At 38.3% G+C, this 13782-nt stretch overlaps 3 protein-coding genes across 4 annotated transcripts; 1 reads left to right on the forward strand and 2 right to left on the reverse strand.

The window, feature by feature from the left end:
* Positions 1–565: 565 nt before the first annotated feature.
* LOC306911955 (interleukin-21 receptor) lies at positions 566–4647 on the forward strand. The gene is made up of 9 exons (XM_079487687.1): positions 566–751; positions 1271–1345; positions 1539–1656; positions 1753–1925; positions 2011–2153; positions 2359–2527; positions 3037–3130; positions 3218–3284; positions 3898–4647. The coding sequence occupies exons 2-9, from the start codon at positions 1285–1287 to the stop codon at positions 4186–4188; spliced, it is 1116 nt and encodes a 371-aa protein (XP_079343813.1). The 5' UTR covers positions 566–751; positions 1271–1284; the 3' UTR covers positions 4189–4647.
* A 47-nt stretch (positions 4648–4694) lies between these two features.
* Positions 4695–8533, reverse strand: ube2ib (ubiquitin-conjugating enzyme E2Ib). Its single transcript, XM_079447506.1, has 7 exons — positions 8238–8533; positions 7173–7249; positions 6930–7013; positions 6775–6847; positions 6583–6692; positions 6100–6179; positions 4695–5453 (listed from the first exon to the last, which is right to left on the reverse strand). Exons 2-7 carry the CDS (start codon positions 7236–7238, stop codon positions 5393–5395), a joined length of 474 nt encoding a protein of 157 aa, XP_079303632.1. The 5' UTR covers positions 7239–7249; positions 8238–8533; the 3' UTR covers positions 4695–5392.
* Positions 8534–9116: 583 nt separating this feature from the next.
* Positions 9117–13757, reverse strand: kctd5b (potassium channel tetramerization domain containing 5b). Of its 2 annotated transcripts, XM_079447504.1 has the most exons (7): positions 13480–13755; positions 11925–12033; positions 11739–11830; positions 11490–11585; positions 11278–11382; positions 10317–10442; positions 9117–10223 (listed from the first exon to the last, which is right to left on the reverse strand). In XM_079447504.1, the coding sequence occupies exons 1-7, from the start codon at positions 13675–13677 to the stop codon at positions 10194–10196; spliced, it is 756 nt and encodes a 251-aa protein (XP_079303630.1). In that variant the 5' UTR covers positions 13678–13755; the 3' UTR covers positions 9117–10193. The 2 variants fall into 2 exon arrangements, with proteins under 2 accessions (XP_079303630.1, XP_079303631.1); XM_079447505.1 differs by lacking the exon at positions 11278–11382 and having other exon boundaries at positions 13480–13757.
* Between the last annotated feature and the right edge of the window lie 25 nt (positions 13758–13782).

Raw genomic sequence — 13782 nt, forward strand, 5'->3', positions numbered from 1 at the left:
TCAAAGATACTGATATCATCTAGATATTGCAAAACTACTGCTAATCTGAGAGGCGGAGGATCACACGATTACATCATTAATATGAAAACAAGTTTCTCAGTTTGATCTTTTGACCGTTGTGCAAAAATAGTTTTAGACAACAGAAAATTATGCATTTAGTCTTATTATGATTCTAACAGGGTTAAGAAGTGCAAAGTTATACATTTAACCTCAAGTTTGTCTCGCGTAAATGATTATAGAAATAATCAAACATACATATATTCTCATATAAATCTTCAAATGAGACAAGCGAATGCAGCTGCTCTGAAATTAAATGTTTTATCATTATTATTTCTGTGCAAAACAAATGTTATATTTGTGACTTGTTTATTTCTAATGTGCAGTTTGTCACGCATACATATACTACACTGAAAGAGGATTTGTAATATCGGACAGAACTGTTGACTTCATGTGGATTGTGATGATCTCTTCACTAATGTTTGTCATTATCAGTGTGGATCTGCAGCTGAAGTTACCCACGACCTATCAGAAGCATCAAAGCGCTGAGGAAACTTAGAAATGTGTTACAGAATTTGCTGATCTGAATGCCCAAGTGTGAAAATGTTGGAGAAGATAAAAGGAACAACATCTGATAACAGATAAGATGAGTGATAGACCGAGTCTGTCAGAGAGAGAGAGCGAGCGAGAGAAAGAGAGAGATTACTTCACAAAGACTTCTCTTTTATCAGTATAGCAGATGCTGCAGCTACAGGTAACCTCGTTCTGATACACACTCTACTTAATTTTCTTTCTGTAGTTTTTAACTTTTATATCTTTCACATTTCCTCTGCATTGTATTGCACTGCGCATGCTGTAATACTGCGTTTTTGTGTAAATTGCAGCTATAATTTGACATTGAAACAATACAATTCAGACTCTTCTGAAAAACTCTCAAATAGATTTACAGTTGTATAGCATTCTTATTATGGGTATCACAACATAAACATGGTTCCTGCGTCTTCATGAACTGAATGATCTCATGATCTTAATAGTGCTTTCAGCCAGAGGTTTTCTGTGCAGGTTACATTTTTGGGTGTAGACTGCAAAACTAAATCTAAAACACCTTTCATCAGGCTCCTACATTTCCTCTCAGCAAGAGCATATATTTCAGTGTTTTGAAGAGTATTTGTGGAGAGCATTCACTCAACATCATGATCTCATGTGTGATGGAAGTGGCTTTAAGGGGGGTTTGCATCATTTGCCAACATGTGTGTGTGTTTGTTGTTAACAGTCGTTGATGTCAACATGCTCGGCATTCTCTTCTTCATAACATCAGTTTGTGTTTCTGATATATCCATCACGTTAGGTAAGAACATCTACTACGATTCAACTTGTGCTTGATTTATCATCACTTGTTTTTCCATCCAGACGTCTCAGAATGCATTTGTATTCTCATACACTTTTATCCATTAGTTTGTAATGCAAACGCAATGATCAATCCGATTGAGTTACAGTCTCTTATGGTGTAAGTGTGATGTCATCTATGAAAATGTGTTCAGGTGATCAATATCGTCTGGAGTGTCTCAATGACTATATATCCACTATAACCTGCTCTCTGAACATCTCTGAATTCCCGGGCAACGTGTCGGCATACAGACTAGAGTTCAGCTCATATGAGTGAGAATCATGACATTACTGTAAACAACAATCAGATTATTCATGACAAACGCCGTGTTTGGTTGCTGTTGTAACTGTGCTCATGTGTTTCTATAGGGAACATGAAACTTGCACACTGACGGTGAGAGAACAGTCACTGGTGTGTGTGTTGGATTTCTCTCCGGTTATCTTCAGTGATGTGGACAGCTACAGTATCTTCCTTCGTTCCGGTTTCCATGGCAACAACATCTCAGTGGCGCTGGATGGTGACTACGTGCTTAAAGATCACGGTAAGAACGGGACGGCAAGTCAAAGGCAGAAATCGGACGAAACGACATGACCTGTTCATCTCACTGGTGTGTATGTGTGTTGCAGTACGTCCGCTGGCTCCGTGTAACCTATCTTTGAGCTGGAATAAGGATGGAGCGGTTGTGCAGTGGCAAAGTGGATATGACCCAGAGCGCTTGATCATAAAGTACCTCCAATACCAGCTCAGCATAGACAGCAAACATGCAGAAGTGTGTATAAATATCTTAAAGAATAAATATCAACCTGACATTTGAGAAACCCTAGTGTCATATTCCTGGTCATTTTGTGAAGTATATATCAAAGTATGTTAGCAATGTTCAATTCAATTAAATCTATTCTCCTTAGTTTTGTATGTTTTTAGATGATTCACATTTTGAGTTATTAAAGAGGAAATGTTTGCTTGCGTGTCTACAGACTTATCTGGTTACTGTTCGGGACCAGACGGTGTTTGTGGACGAGTCTAGATTCAAACCTCACACAAATTACACAGTGTGTGTGCGAACACAGCCAAATCAAGGGTACTACAAAGGCATCTGGAGTGAATGGAGTCCACCCTTGTACTGGAGCTCAGGAAACCTTCACCGTGAGTGATTCACTTTTTCATAACGTATCAACTTAGTCTCAGTTATGTGAAATTATGTTTCACATAAAAAGGATAAATAAAAATATAAACAAATGAGACAACTGTTCAAGTACAACAAGAGTCTGGAGGTGTCAAATGAATGAAGATCATTGAGGTCTTATCTAATAATGTGGATTTGGGTCAATTGGATAAGAAATGTTTGAGATCTTCAACAATATTGACTTTTGATGCAGACTTGACAAATCTGAGCTCAGTTTGACACATTTTTGACGTCTCTTCTCAAACTCCAATGACAGACACATTTGTCAGATTTCTGACAGAAATATCTGAGACACACGTGAGACTAAAGCTCCATTTGCTCTCCATTGAATCTCATTGATGCCTTGGAGAAATAACTGAGATGTTAAAGAGATCTCATCTGTCATTTTCCTATTGGAACAATTGCAGAAAAGTCAAAATACTAAAACTGTAAACTGCCACTGTAACTCTTTTTCTGCTGTGTGTTAAAGAAGTTTCTCAAGAAAGCTCTTTCCACATGAACACGTATCTTCTGCTTCTGCTTGTGCCGCCGTCACTGGTCCTTCTCTCTATTTTATACTCCAGGTTAGACTCATTGTTTTATAATCCTGACATATTGAGCGTTTCAGTCTGTTGTTAAGCAGATGAATGATGGACATGATTGTGTGGCAGATGCAGAAAGCAGGAGTTTATCCCATCACCGGCCCCATATTTCAGAGACTGGAACCGAGACGCTCCGGTAATACAACTGCATTTAAACACACGTGACTAAGTGCATGCTGTTCTTACATTTACATTTAGGCATTTGGCAGACGCATTTTTCCAAAGCGACTTACATTGCATTATCCTATATATTTATACATAGGTATCTGCAATCCCCTGTGATCCAACACACAACCTTGAGTTGTTAACGCAATGCTCTTACCACTGAGCTACAGGAAAGCTTCTTCTGACTTACCACTTTAATATGATTCAGCACAATGTTTTAGTCAAGTGAAGAACTTCTTTTTGGGGTGGTTGTTTCCTAGCCCAAGAGCTTACTTCATAAATTATATTTTAGTCTCTAGGGTTTAGGTCCATGGGATTTTTCTTTCGGTTTTCTCATCCACGAAAGAAGTGACTGATCATATTCAAGCTGCATGGTTTGATGTTATAACCTCCGACCCAAAGAAAACTACTAGCAAAGAATTAGACTCGCAATCTCACGCCAGCCCATAGACAACAGCAGAGAGATTAAACCTTCACAGTGGCCAGCACTACATATTCAGAAGTGCCAAGTATTTGATTTAAGTTATCAATTAGATTTCAACAAAACAGAATTCATTTACAAAACAATCATTTTATATTTTCAGATCGATTCATTGCTCTTGGGTAAGATGAGAGGTGTTATGCAAGGGGATGAGGCTTTACAGATTGACATTGTGACAGAGAGTGACGACACACCCCCTAAACAAACCTCCAAAGATGATGAGATGACAGTAATGACTGATGAGCATATATCCGCACCACCCCGATCTCCCGTGGGTTCAGAGGTCGACTCAGGCTGTTGGATTCGTGATGTCATGGCAACAGAGAGAGGAAGCACATCATGCAGTGAAGACTACTGTACGCTTTCTCATTCTCTGCACACTTACGCTGTGTGATACTACACACATATAACCGGCTTTAAGTTTGAAGTCTAAGCAAAATTTTAGCAATTTACAACATATCCATCTTTGCGTTGAAAAACTAAATCACAAGAAACGTTTCTTGCACTGTGGCCCTTGATAATAAAGAGTTATTACACATTGAGTTTACACATTAGTTTATTTTCAACATCTAAGAGTAAAAACACACAAAAGAGAAAATGACTGAAACTGAAATGTTCATGTGTTATTTTGTAGACCTTTTTTAATCTATGTACACAATCGCTTTAATATTTTCTAATCTTGTTGCTATTTTTAAATGATACTTCTGTCCGTCTTTGAACGGTCTTTACGAGCTTCTCCTTTCAGTCATTGTGTTGCTACATTTCAATTATCAATGCAGCTATAGAAAATGTATGTATAAACTTACATGTATAAAATATTTGAATTATGTAAATAAATATTGACCCTGTTTTTAAGTGTGTCTTCTGTTGATGCTTTTGAACATTTGAATACAAGAATTTGCAGGAGTATTTTGTAGAAAGAGTTTTATTAAACATACAGACACAATCTGTGAACACAGGACACATGTTCCCATCAAACAGACAAGAAACGTACATCATGTTGGAGAGAATCCAACTCTGGTTCCACTTTTCCCACGAGTAAATGTTCTGGACTTTAACATTAGACAATCCTAGACAGATCTAAGACCACGTGGTTGGGCAAATACATCACGTCCAATGAAAAGCAAACTGGTCCTAGATCAGCATTCTGGGGGAAATTTATCTTACCTACCAACATAATGTGATAAACCATCCAAAAACAGCCACAGGAACACACACAGATGCACTCACGCATACACACACACACAAACACACGCAGTGGGAAGAAAAATCCACAAACATAATAAAATGACACGTTTGTGTAATCACACACCAGCTGAACAGAGCTAAAATCCAAACAGCCTTTTTTTTTTGACCGAAGACTGCAATGTCAGTTCAGAATGGGAATTCAACGTGGGTACAGAATTTTTGACATCATTCCAAGTGGAACAGAGACCATATGAAAGTAAAAGGAAAGAGGAGTGTGTAAAAGTGTGAATTTGGTTATGGGTGGAGGTTGATGGCACAGAAGTCATATTTTAAGTCCTTTTAGTCCCGGCGAGAGGACAGCATGAGTATTCACATAACCCCTCTTTCCTCCAGTCTCTACGTCAGGTTTACTATGGGGAGAATTTTTTGGCCTGTGCACGAACTCTTTTCTCGTACTCCACTCTATTCTGACTGTAACGAAACACACACACACACACAGAACAGTCAAAAACTCAAACATCTGCTGCTTTAAGATATGCTTAAAAATTGTATGAGCTGCCATTCTAGGCACCATTCTTACGTAACACAGGTGTGAACACAATATGAATTGTTAACCGATATAATGAATTAAGATTAATACCATCAATTAATCAGTTAAAAAAAGTCATTGAATGACGTTGAAACGTTGAAACTAAGCGTTTAGTGCACACAGTGTCTACACTGCTGTTGTTAAATTTAGCATGATGTGTCTGTGGGGCTTTGAAGAGCGGAAGAAGCTTAAATAAAACACATTTGGTGCTACAGGTATAGCGCCGAGGGCCATTATGACCACAAAGCTTAGTTGTGTTGATGCACTGTTCACTTTAGTAAGTGTTTCTTAATTCGCCGCAGCGTTGCTTGTGAATGATGTGACAGTGCAAATACACTTGTAAATACTTTGTTAACGTTTTCAAATGAACACCTCATTATATAACAAAAAACACACTGTTGTTATTTCTAATGGGTCACAGACGCTCTATTGCATTATAATGTAATTAAACAGTAATTTACCTTTTAAGTTAATGGTTAATAAATGTTGTTTATCGGTCAGAACTTAAATGATGTAGCGTAAGCGTACCAATATATAGTGTAAGCCTCTGCCTGAGCTGGATCCTGTATGTTTGGCTCATTTAGAAGCTCCTGAATCCCCAACAGGATCTAAAGAAGACAAGACATTGATAGTGTAGTATTTTAAGAATATAACACACTACCAAAAAATCATGAAACTGAAAGACATTAGACAGCTAACAGTAACACTGTGAACTTTTCGCAGAAGGTGTGATAATGTCTAAAATAACACTCGCTGCAGCATTACCCCATTAACCACTATCTGAACTATTAACACCAACTTTCTTTTACTTAAAGAACATCACACGCAAATGTGTTCATAACCATAAGCACCAAAACGACAAAAGAATACCATCAAAGAATTGATGTATTGTGCTTAACTACATTTAAATCTTAATTCGCTAAGCTCACATTTCTATGTTCAAGAAACCTAGAGACATGTAGCATAGTCTGGTTTGACAGCCAACTATTTGTAATCTGGATAAATTTTAACCTGTTTAATGGTGATGGCGGGTCTCCAGTCCTTGTCTTCCTCCAGAATGGACAGACACACCGTTCCTGATGGATACACATTGGGATGGAACAGTGGCGGTTCAAACTTACCTACAGAGGAGAGATATAGAGTGATGACCCCCAGCCATAATATTCACACACCAGGGTGAAAGTCTGTTTGTAAACAACTCACATTTTGGGGGTGAAGATGGGTAGTCATCTTTAAATAGCATCCTTAACTTAAACAGCCCTCCTTCCCACGGTGTCTGGAGAATGATAGATAAAAATGTCATATGATGCTATGCAAAACAGCTCTATAACTGAACACTTCCAAGAGAGCAGCCATACCCCCTTCTTTCCTGGAATTGCACATTCCCAGTTCATAAGATTCATTGTACCGTCTGGGTTTTTCGTTGGCACAGCAACAAAGCCCTGGGGATGCAGAGATGTTACAGCGTTCAGAAAGGATTACGGATTATTAAATAAAAGCAGAAATGAGAAAACACATGATATGAGCTTGTACAGGAGACAACAGGCGATTTCAGGTTGTGTGGATTGTGAGTGCTTTTAGTAGATGACCATGTTACTCACGAATGGATGGTCTTTCCTCCATGCTTTACGCTCTTGCGCAAGTCGACTCAGAGCAATGCCAGACATGACCAGTAATTCTATAGAGAAAGGTGTCTTAGTATGTGACATATGCAAACATATACATTTATTTGGATCAGAGTTTATTCTATTAAGACTTTAGAAAAAGGCATTCTTTTATCATCAAAAAATATTTGAGATTTTATAGATTTTTCCCCATTCCCCATTGCATTAAGGGCTGGATCTCTGTGAGCCACATGATATTACATTGAATTTACCCTTAAAAGTGACATCCATGGCATTAAACTACACATTTGTTTGTGACTGTAATCGAACCCATGACCTTAGTGTTGCTAACCACTGAGATACAGGAAATCTTATTATTTCATAAAAATATTAGTTAAATTCATCAGTAAACATGACAGCTACGTAATAACTTGCAGTTTATTTTTAACTTGTCATTTACAGCTTCACATTAACTCAAAATCAAGATTCTCTTCTGTCAACACGTCGCTGATTGATTTTTCCTAAATCTCTTCCCTTTCCTTCATTATAATAAAAAAAAGCTTTGTATACTGTGCTAGGCTTTAATGGACTAGTTTGATGCACTTATGTATTTTGTTGTTATAATTGCTTCCAATGTTTCCTCATCTGTAAGTCGCTTTGGATAAAAGCGTCTGCTAAATGACGTCTATGTAAATGTAAGATTATTTATTGCCCATTATGACATCACGTTATGCCATGATGGTCAAGGTTCGGGATCAATGTTATACTGTCATAATCCCGCCTGTCAGGGAACCGGAAGCATTATCCCATCATGACCATTCGGGTCTTTAATGCTCCTGATGACACAACAATCAAGATTTTTGATTTGACATTATGACATCATCACATCATAATCAGTACAGCGCTGGAACGCCGCTCATGAGCGCGCAGGACAAAGAAACTCGACTTCCTTTGACGCGAACGCGCGTTCACACAGCAACGGTGCCAAACAAAACCGATGCGGCCGTTTACCGGCCACCGAAACACAAAAATGCTTTACACGTCCCTGGAGGAGCGTCTTACCTCGTGAATCCCAGCGTTATACGACTTCTGGGTCCGCTCACTCGAAACGAATTTGACTCGGAACCAATGCTGTGAAGTTTCCCTCCCGAAAACACATTCGGTTCTGATGCAGTCTGATGAGGACCAGCGACGCTCCGCGAAGAACGCCTGAAAGGAATTCTGAATGAATTATAAAAATACAAATGCTGTTTGTTTAACATGTCGAGTTGAGGAAATACTTTAGCTAAGAGGAAGAGGCGACGTGTGTTTGGGAAATTGACACATTGCTCTTCGCCTTGTACAAAAATATTTACGACAGGCATTCACCTAGACGTTGTCACTTAAAGGGACCCTGCCTCAATGTAGTAGATGATCCATGAAACTGTCTGTGGGAATAAACTGTAAATAGTCAAATAAATACATAATATGATTTATGGAGGTTATTGCCACTAATATTCTTGTCAAACGAACTATTTTTGTCCTTTCTGGATAAGTTAATGAACCGAATATTGTGCGTAGATATTTCATTCCACTGACCGTTGTGCTCACAGAGCAATAGTTGTGATGGTGAAGCTTTAGTGACAGGCTGGATTCAACTCTTACATTCTAATGATTTTGCACTCCATTATGCTCGAGGAAGCGTTAACATCCAGAATTGCATCATGTTTTGCTGTTGAAGTGAAGAACTGGACTCCTACATATAGCCCGAGTTTAACCCAAAATGTCTGTTCAGTGGGTTGAATGACAAACACAGCACAATGTTGTTGCATTTGTTCTTTAGCATTGCATCACAGTGAAGCTGTACATTTACTTGATGATGATGATTCATTTGTAATGATTTAATGAACTGGGAGTAATCCTCACGCTATTCCCAAAAAGCACACAGACAGATGAAACGATGTGTTACAAATGGATTTATATGTTACAAGCATGTAGGTGTGTGTGTTGGATTTGACATTGACAGCAGATGATGATCCAGACTTACAGACAGAAGTCACAATATAAATACTAACGTGTACATTATAGAAGAACGATTATATATCAAATTGTGGCAGAGAAAAGTCTAATATAGAACACTGCCCCTTTAAGATCTAGCAGATGCCAGGGATGTCAAAAGTGTCTGTCTCCAATGCTACCTGTTCTTGCAATGTATAAGAATACAGCAGCAGTGCAAAAACAACAGTTCTTACATTAAAAGTAGTATAATAGTATTAATCAGTTTTATAACTATCAAAAGTCAAATGTATTTTAAATATAGCTAAAATCTTGAAGTCACATGGGATTCTTAATCATGCAACCATTGAAAATCTAAAGTTTATACTAAAGCATTAAACAAAAATGACAAATAACTGAATCACCATTGTTATTGCTTTATTGTGTATGGAAAGCGCAACCAAAATAAAAAGCCCTGGTTATTGTCATCAGTGCAAATACAGAATTATTACATATAATAGTATCCATTATGCTTTTGGTAACAGACGGATAGTATGAGTCATTTAAAGTGTGCATTTTCCTCATCCCTGAGATTTACATCGGTGCAGTTCTCAGTCTCGTGACCAGATCGAATCAGAACCATCTACAGCCACCTCTCAAAGTGTAAAGATGAAAACAAAGCATTCCAGTATTTCACAGTGAACATGTGTGCATGAACATGAGGGGTCAGCTGTGGCCTGGTGGTCAGAGCGTTGGGCTTGTGGTCAGAAGGTTCTAATCTCAGTGCCAGCAGGTCATGACTGAAGGGCCCTTGAGCAAGACACCTTACCCCTGATTGCTCTGCAGTAATGTGACACTGTATAAAAACTACTTGTAAGTCGCTTTGGATAAAAGCGTCTGCCAAATGAATAAATGTAAATGTGTGTTAGTGTGCTTCAAGTGTCCGGTGTGGCGGTCTAAGTGCTCTCTGAGGAGTGAAGAGAACAAGCTCACGGAGTGCTGAAAAAACATGCTGGATGGGTCACCAATCTTGCCGTAAACTGATCATATTCTAGACCCTTGCTCATGTAGAATCTACAGAATAAAGAGGTGGAGCACGATATGATACAGCAATACAATACTGAAGTATGTAGTATACAGCTTACATACGAAGTACACACTGTTTACCTTTGCTTTCTCACTTGGTTGACTGTTGCCGTTGTATGATTGATTGTACAGCTCCTTGGAAACAACACACAAAAACTCTGCCTGGTATTCATTTCCATAATTGTAGGAGGAGCCAATATTGACCAACTACACACCACAATGGGACAAAAATAGAGAGAGAGACATTTATCAAACATTATTGAAGATAAAAGTAAATGTTCTCATTAATTGATCATCCAATAATGAAAAACATCTCTTATCCTCACATGCACTTTTATATATATATATATATATATATATATATATATATATGTACCATATTTGACATCAATGATGCTTGGTCACCAAACCAAACGCTCAATTGTCATCTTGACATGGCATTTTTATATAGAATTGCACATAAGAAATATATTATGTGATATCGTTAACATTATTTGAGAGCAACCGAAAAAATTTATATTTGAGGCAAACAACTAGTAGTTCTCTTTTTTTAAATGAAGCTTTGTGTCAAACAATAAACATCCCTCTGTGTACCTTCTCGCTACAAAACACAAAGTGTACCTTATTAATATAGCATATATTATATTATTTTGTTATATATATTAAAAGCTTTCACAACATAATGTAATTTTGAAAACTCACTTCATAAGATGTACATTGTATTGTTTCAATACATTTATTGAATTAATTTAATTCCCCGATGATGATGATCACATGTCCAACTCTTCCTTAGGGAGGGGACATTGTTTGTAGGGTACATTTCAAATATGGACACAAACACACTAGTGCAGAAGTGTCGACATGCTCAGGACGCCCACATGTTCGCTAATAGACTAACCCTTCGCATGCAAAATCAAAAGATTAAGACATGTAAACAGTCACAAAACAGACCAGAATATCAAGTGTGACTACCACCATGAACCGAGGGTGCAACGCATGCAGTGACCAGCATGAGGACAGGGGATTGTTGGACACTCCTCACCGCTGTGGGCGGGGTGAGTTTGACTCGACTCCTCCCCTTCACCTCTCCAGACACAATCAGGAAAAACTGTGACTTCTGGGCCCACCCATAACCTACACTGACAATCTGCAACAACCAATCAGAGAGTAAGGCGGGTCCTGAATGACACAGCGCAGGTCAGCGGAAGCGATTCTGGAATGGTCGGAATAAACGTGAACATTGTTTTGATGTACCTGTTCAAACTTCCATCCGTCCGACATGGTTGAGACCATCTGAGTCAGTTCTTCCTCCTGACACTGCAACACTCTGTAAACATGTTTGACTGGTGTCTAAGAAAAAGTGGAATTATATTATGAACACAGATTAATAGCAAAGAACATGTTTTTAAAGTGCGTTTTTGCTTTGTGTTTATTCGATTAAAGGAGACATTTCCTTCCCCGCACCAGTGAACAATAGAAGTCTTTGTGTGTGTGTTTGCTTACATGTGTAGTCTTGCCTTCTCTTTCACTAATCTTATCTTTAATGAGTTTGATTAATGATGTGATGTTGTAGAACTCGGCCTCTTCAAGAACGCCTAAAACACACAGACAAAAACCATAACGGTTAGACATTTAACACTATAAAATCATAAATCATTGGTTTAATGTATGTGGTATATATGTCATTACCCTCCTCTGTCAGATTCTTGTTGAGAACCAGTTTGCCATGTCTAAGGTAATTCAATACAGGCCCGAAATACATTGGATCCCTGTCGATCAAGTAGGCCCCAGTCTCGTCCTGTGAAGAGATGATACACACACACTACATACTGCAGAAATACATACAGCCGTGGACCATTTACTATTTCTAGGTATGGGTTTAGCTAAAATGATCATTTTTGTTTCATTCTGTGAAACTACTAGCAATATTTCTGGCAAATTTCACATTCAAATCTTGTTTCTGAAAATGAAAACAGGACAAACTGGTGAAAATAACAAAAGATGCTGTGTGTTTCATCAGACCTCAAAATTTGCAAAGAAAACAAGTTCAGATTCACAACGCGGCAGTCGTTTTTTTAATGTGATAATCTGGATTTTATGTCTTGTCATGCTGTCAGCCTTTCACATTGCTCTTGGATGACTTTATGTAACTCCTGGGGTTTGATTTTGTTGAAATTCAACAGACACTGGACTGGAACAGACACAATACATCTAAATGCGCATTAAAATGAACATTGTGAATTTTTGTCCGCAGCAAATACTTGTGCCCTAACATTTGAGTTCAGCTTGGCCTGATTTGTTGGCAACGAGGAGAGATTGAAAGTGCTATTTCTAGAAAACAGTGTCACAATTTTTGCAGGCTCAGGTGACAGCTCATTTGACTTCAATAAGCAACCATTTTCCAAAATATAAAAAGAGTTATCATCATAACATGGGAATGCACATCAGTTATTCCAAAACAAACATGCATGCATGCATATGAGGAGGCGGAGAGGTAAAACCACAACGCTTTAACTGTGTGAGACTGTGTATGCTTGGCACTAAAAGAAAGCCATCAGAGGAAATTGAGTTTAAACATGAATGATGTTGTAAGTGTCTGTGTGTACGGACACTTAGAATTGAATCACATGCAGGCCACATCAATACACACACACACAGTTTCTGAGAGAGAGATGCTGTAATCACCCTTTTAAAAAATGTGGGGCACACAAACAGGGAGTTCTGAGATCAGACTTCTGCTCTTTACAGAGTTAAAACCCCCAGAGAGCAGATTATTCTGGATTAGGGGTATTTCGAGATTAACGTCTGAGATTTAGAGATGAGAGGACGTGAGGCAGTTTGAGCACCATAGAATGTATATTACTTACATTATCAAGAAATTATATGATTAAATGTGCATTTAAATGCATTTAGCAACATATTCTGTGAAAGCATTTTAAAGTATGTGATAGTTTTGCGACACCAAACAGATTTGCAAAAATAATGCCACTTTTAAAAAATCAGTTCATTATAATGATACATTTCTGTCCATTTTTAATCTTTATCATAAATTTCTTTATTTTAATCATTTTAAGGAGATTCTGATTAATTAGATAAAAAACGTAAAAATAGCCGTGTTTGTAATAATAGCAGAAATCGTTTTTATAAAACAGGTCGCCTATAGGCTAAATTGTTTTGTAACCACTGGCAAAATTCTTTCAAAGAAAACAACAAAGAGTCTCTGAATCAGAAAGATGAACTTTACCTTATCGGAATCCAGATCGGGGTCCGCTTGGCACAGCCGGAACAGGAATGATCTGGGGTCCCGGCACAGTGTCTGTCGGGTGGTCAGAAAATGCGTGCCGCCGACGTTTAGACGGACCCATTTGGAAGAGCTGTGGTTAAAGGTCTGGACCGGTCGCCGAACGGCGTGGCTGCTGATCTCAACGTGACACTCCGCCATCCTGCGCTCAAATGCGTAACGAGAACCAGTAAAAGCGCACAGGACGGGAGCGCATTCACATCTGTTTTAAGATCTGGCAATGAAAATATATAAGCTGTGTTATTG

This window comes from Barbatula barbatula, assembly GCF_947034865.1.
Source record: "Barbatula barbatula genome assembly, chromosome: 23".
In the NCBI taxonomy this organism is placed as follows: Eukaryota; Metazoa; Chordata; class Actinopteri; order Cypriniformes; family Nemacheilidae; genus Barbatula; species Barbatula barbatula.

What these genes read in the sequence shown, in the direction of transcription:
- LOC306911955 (XM_079487687.1), top strand. Translation starts at nt 1,285, where the DNA reads ATGCTCGGCATTCTCTTCTTCATAACATCAGTTTGTGTTTCTGATATA. An exon ending in CTACGTGCTTAAAGATCACG is followed by an intron (nt 1,926 to 2,010) that starts GTAAGAACGGGA and finishes TGTGTGTTGCAG; the next exon opens with TACGTCCGCTGGCTCCGTGT. An exon ending in ACTGGAACCGAGACGCTCCG is followed by an intron (nt 3,285 to 3,897) that starts GTAATACAACTG and finishes TTATATTTTCAG; the next exon opens with ATCGATTCATTGCTCTTGGG.
- kctd5b (XM_079447504.1), bottom strand. Translation starts at nt 13,677, where the DNA reads ATGGCGGAGTGTCACGTTGAGATCAGCAGCCACGCCGTTCGGCGACCG. An exon ending in GAGAAGGCAAGACTACACAT is followed by an intron (nt 11,586 to 11,738) that starts GTAAGCAAACAC and finishes ACTTTTTCTTAG; the next exon opens with ACACCAGTCAAACATGTTTA. An exon ending in ACGGATGGAAGTTTGAACAG is followed by an intron (nt 11,383 to 11,489) that starts GTACATCAAAAC and finishes TGGTTGTTGCAG; the next exon opens with ATTGTCAGTGTAGGTTATGG.
- ube2ib (XM_079447506.1), bottom strand. Translation starts at nt 7,238, where the DNA reads ATGTCTGGCATTGCTCTGAGTCGACTTGCGCAAGAGCGTAAAGCATGG. An exon ending in CCCATCTTCACCCCCAAAAT is followed by an intron (nt 6,693 to 6,774) that starts GTGAGTTGTTTA and finishes TCTCCTCTGTAG; the next exon opens with GTAAGTTTGAACCGCCACTG. An exon ending in GAGGCTTACACTATATATTG is followed by an intron (nt 5,454 to 6,099) that starts GTACGCTTACGC and finishes GTTTCGTTACAG; the next exon opens with TCAGAATAGAGTGGAGTACG.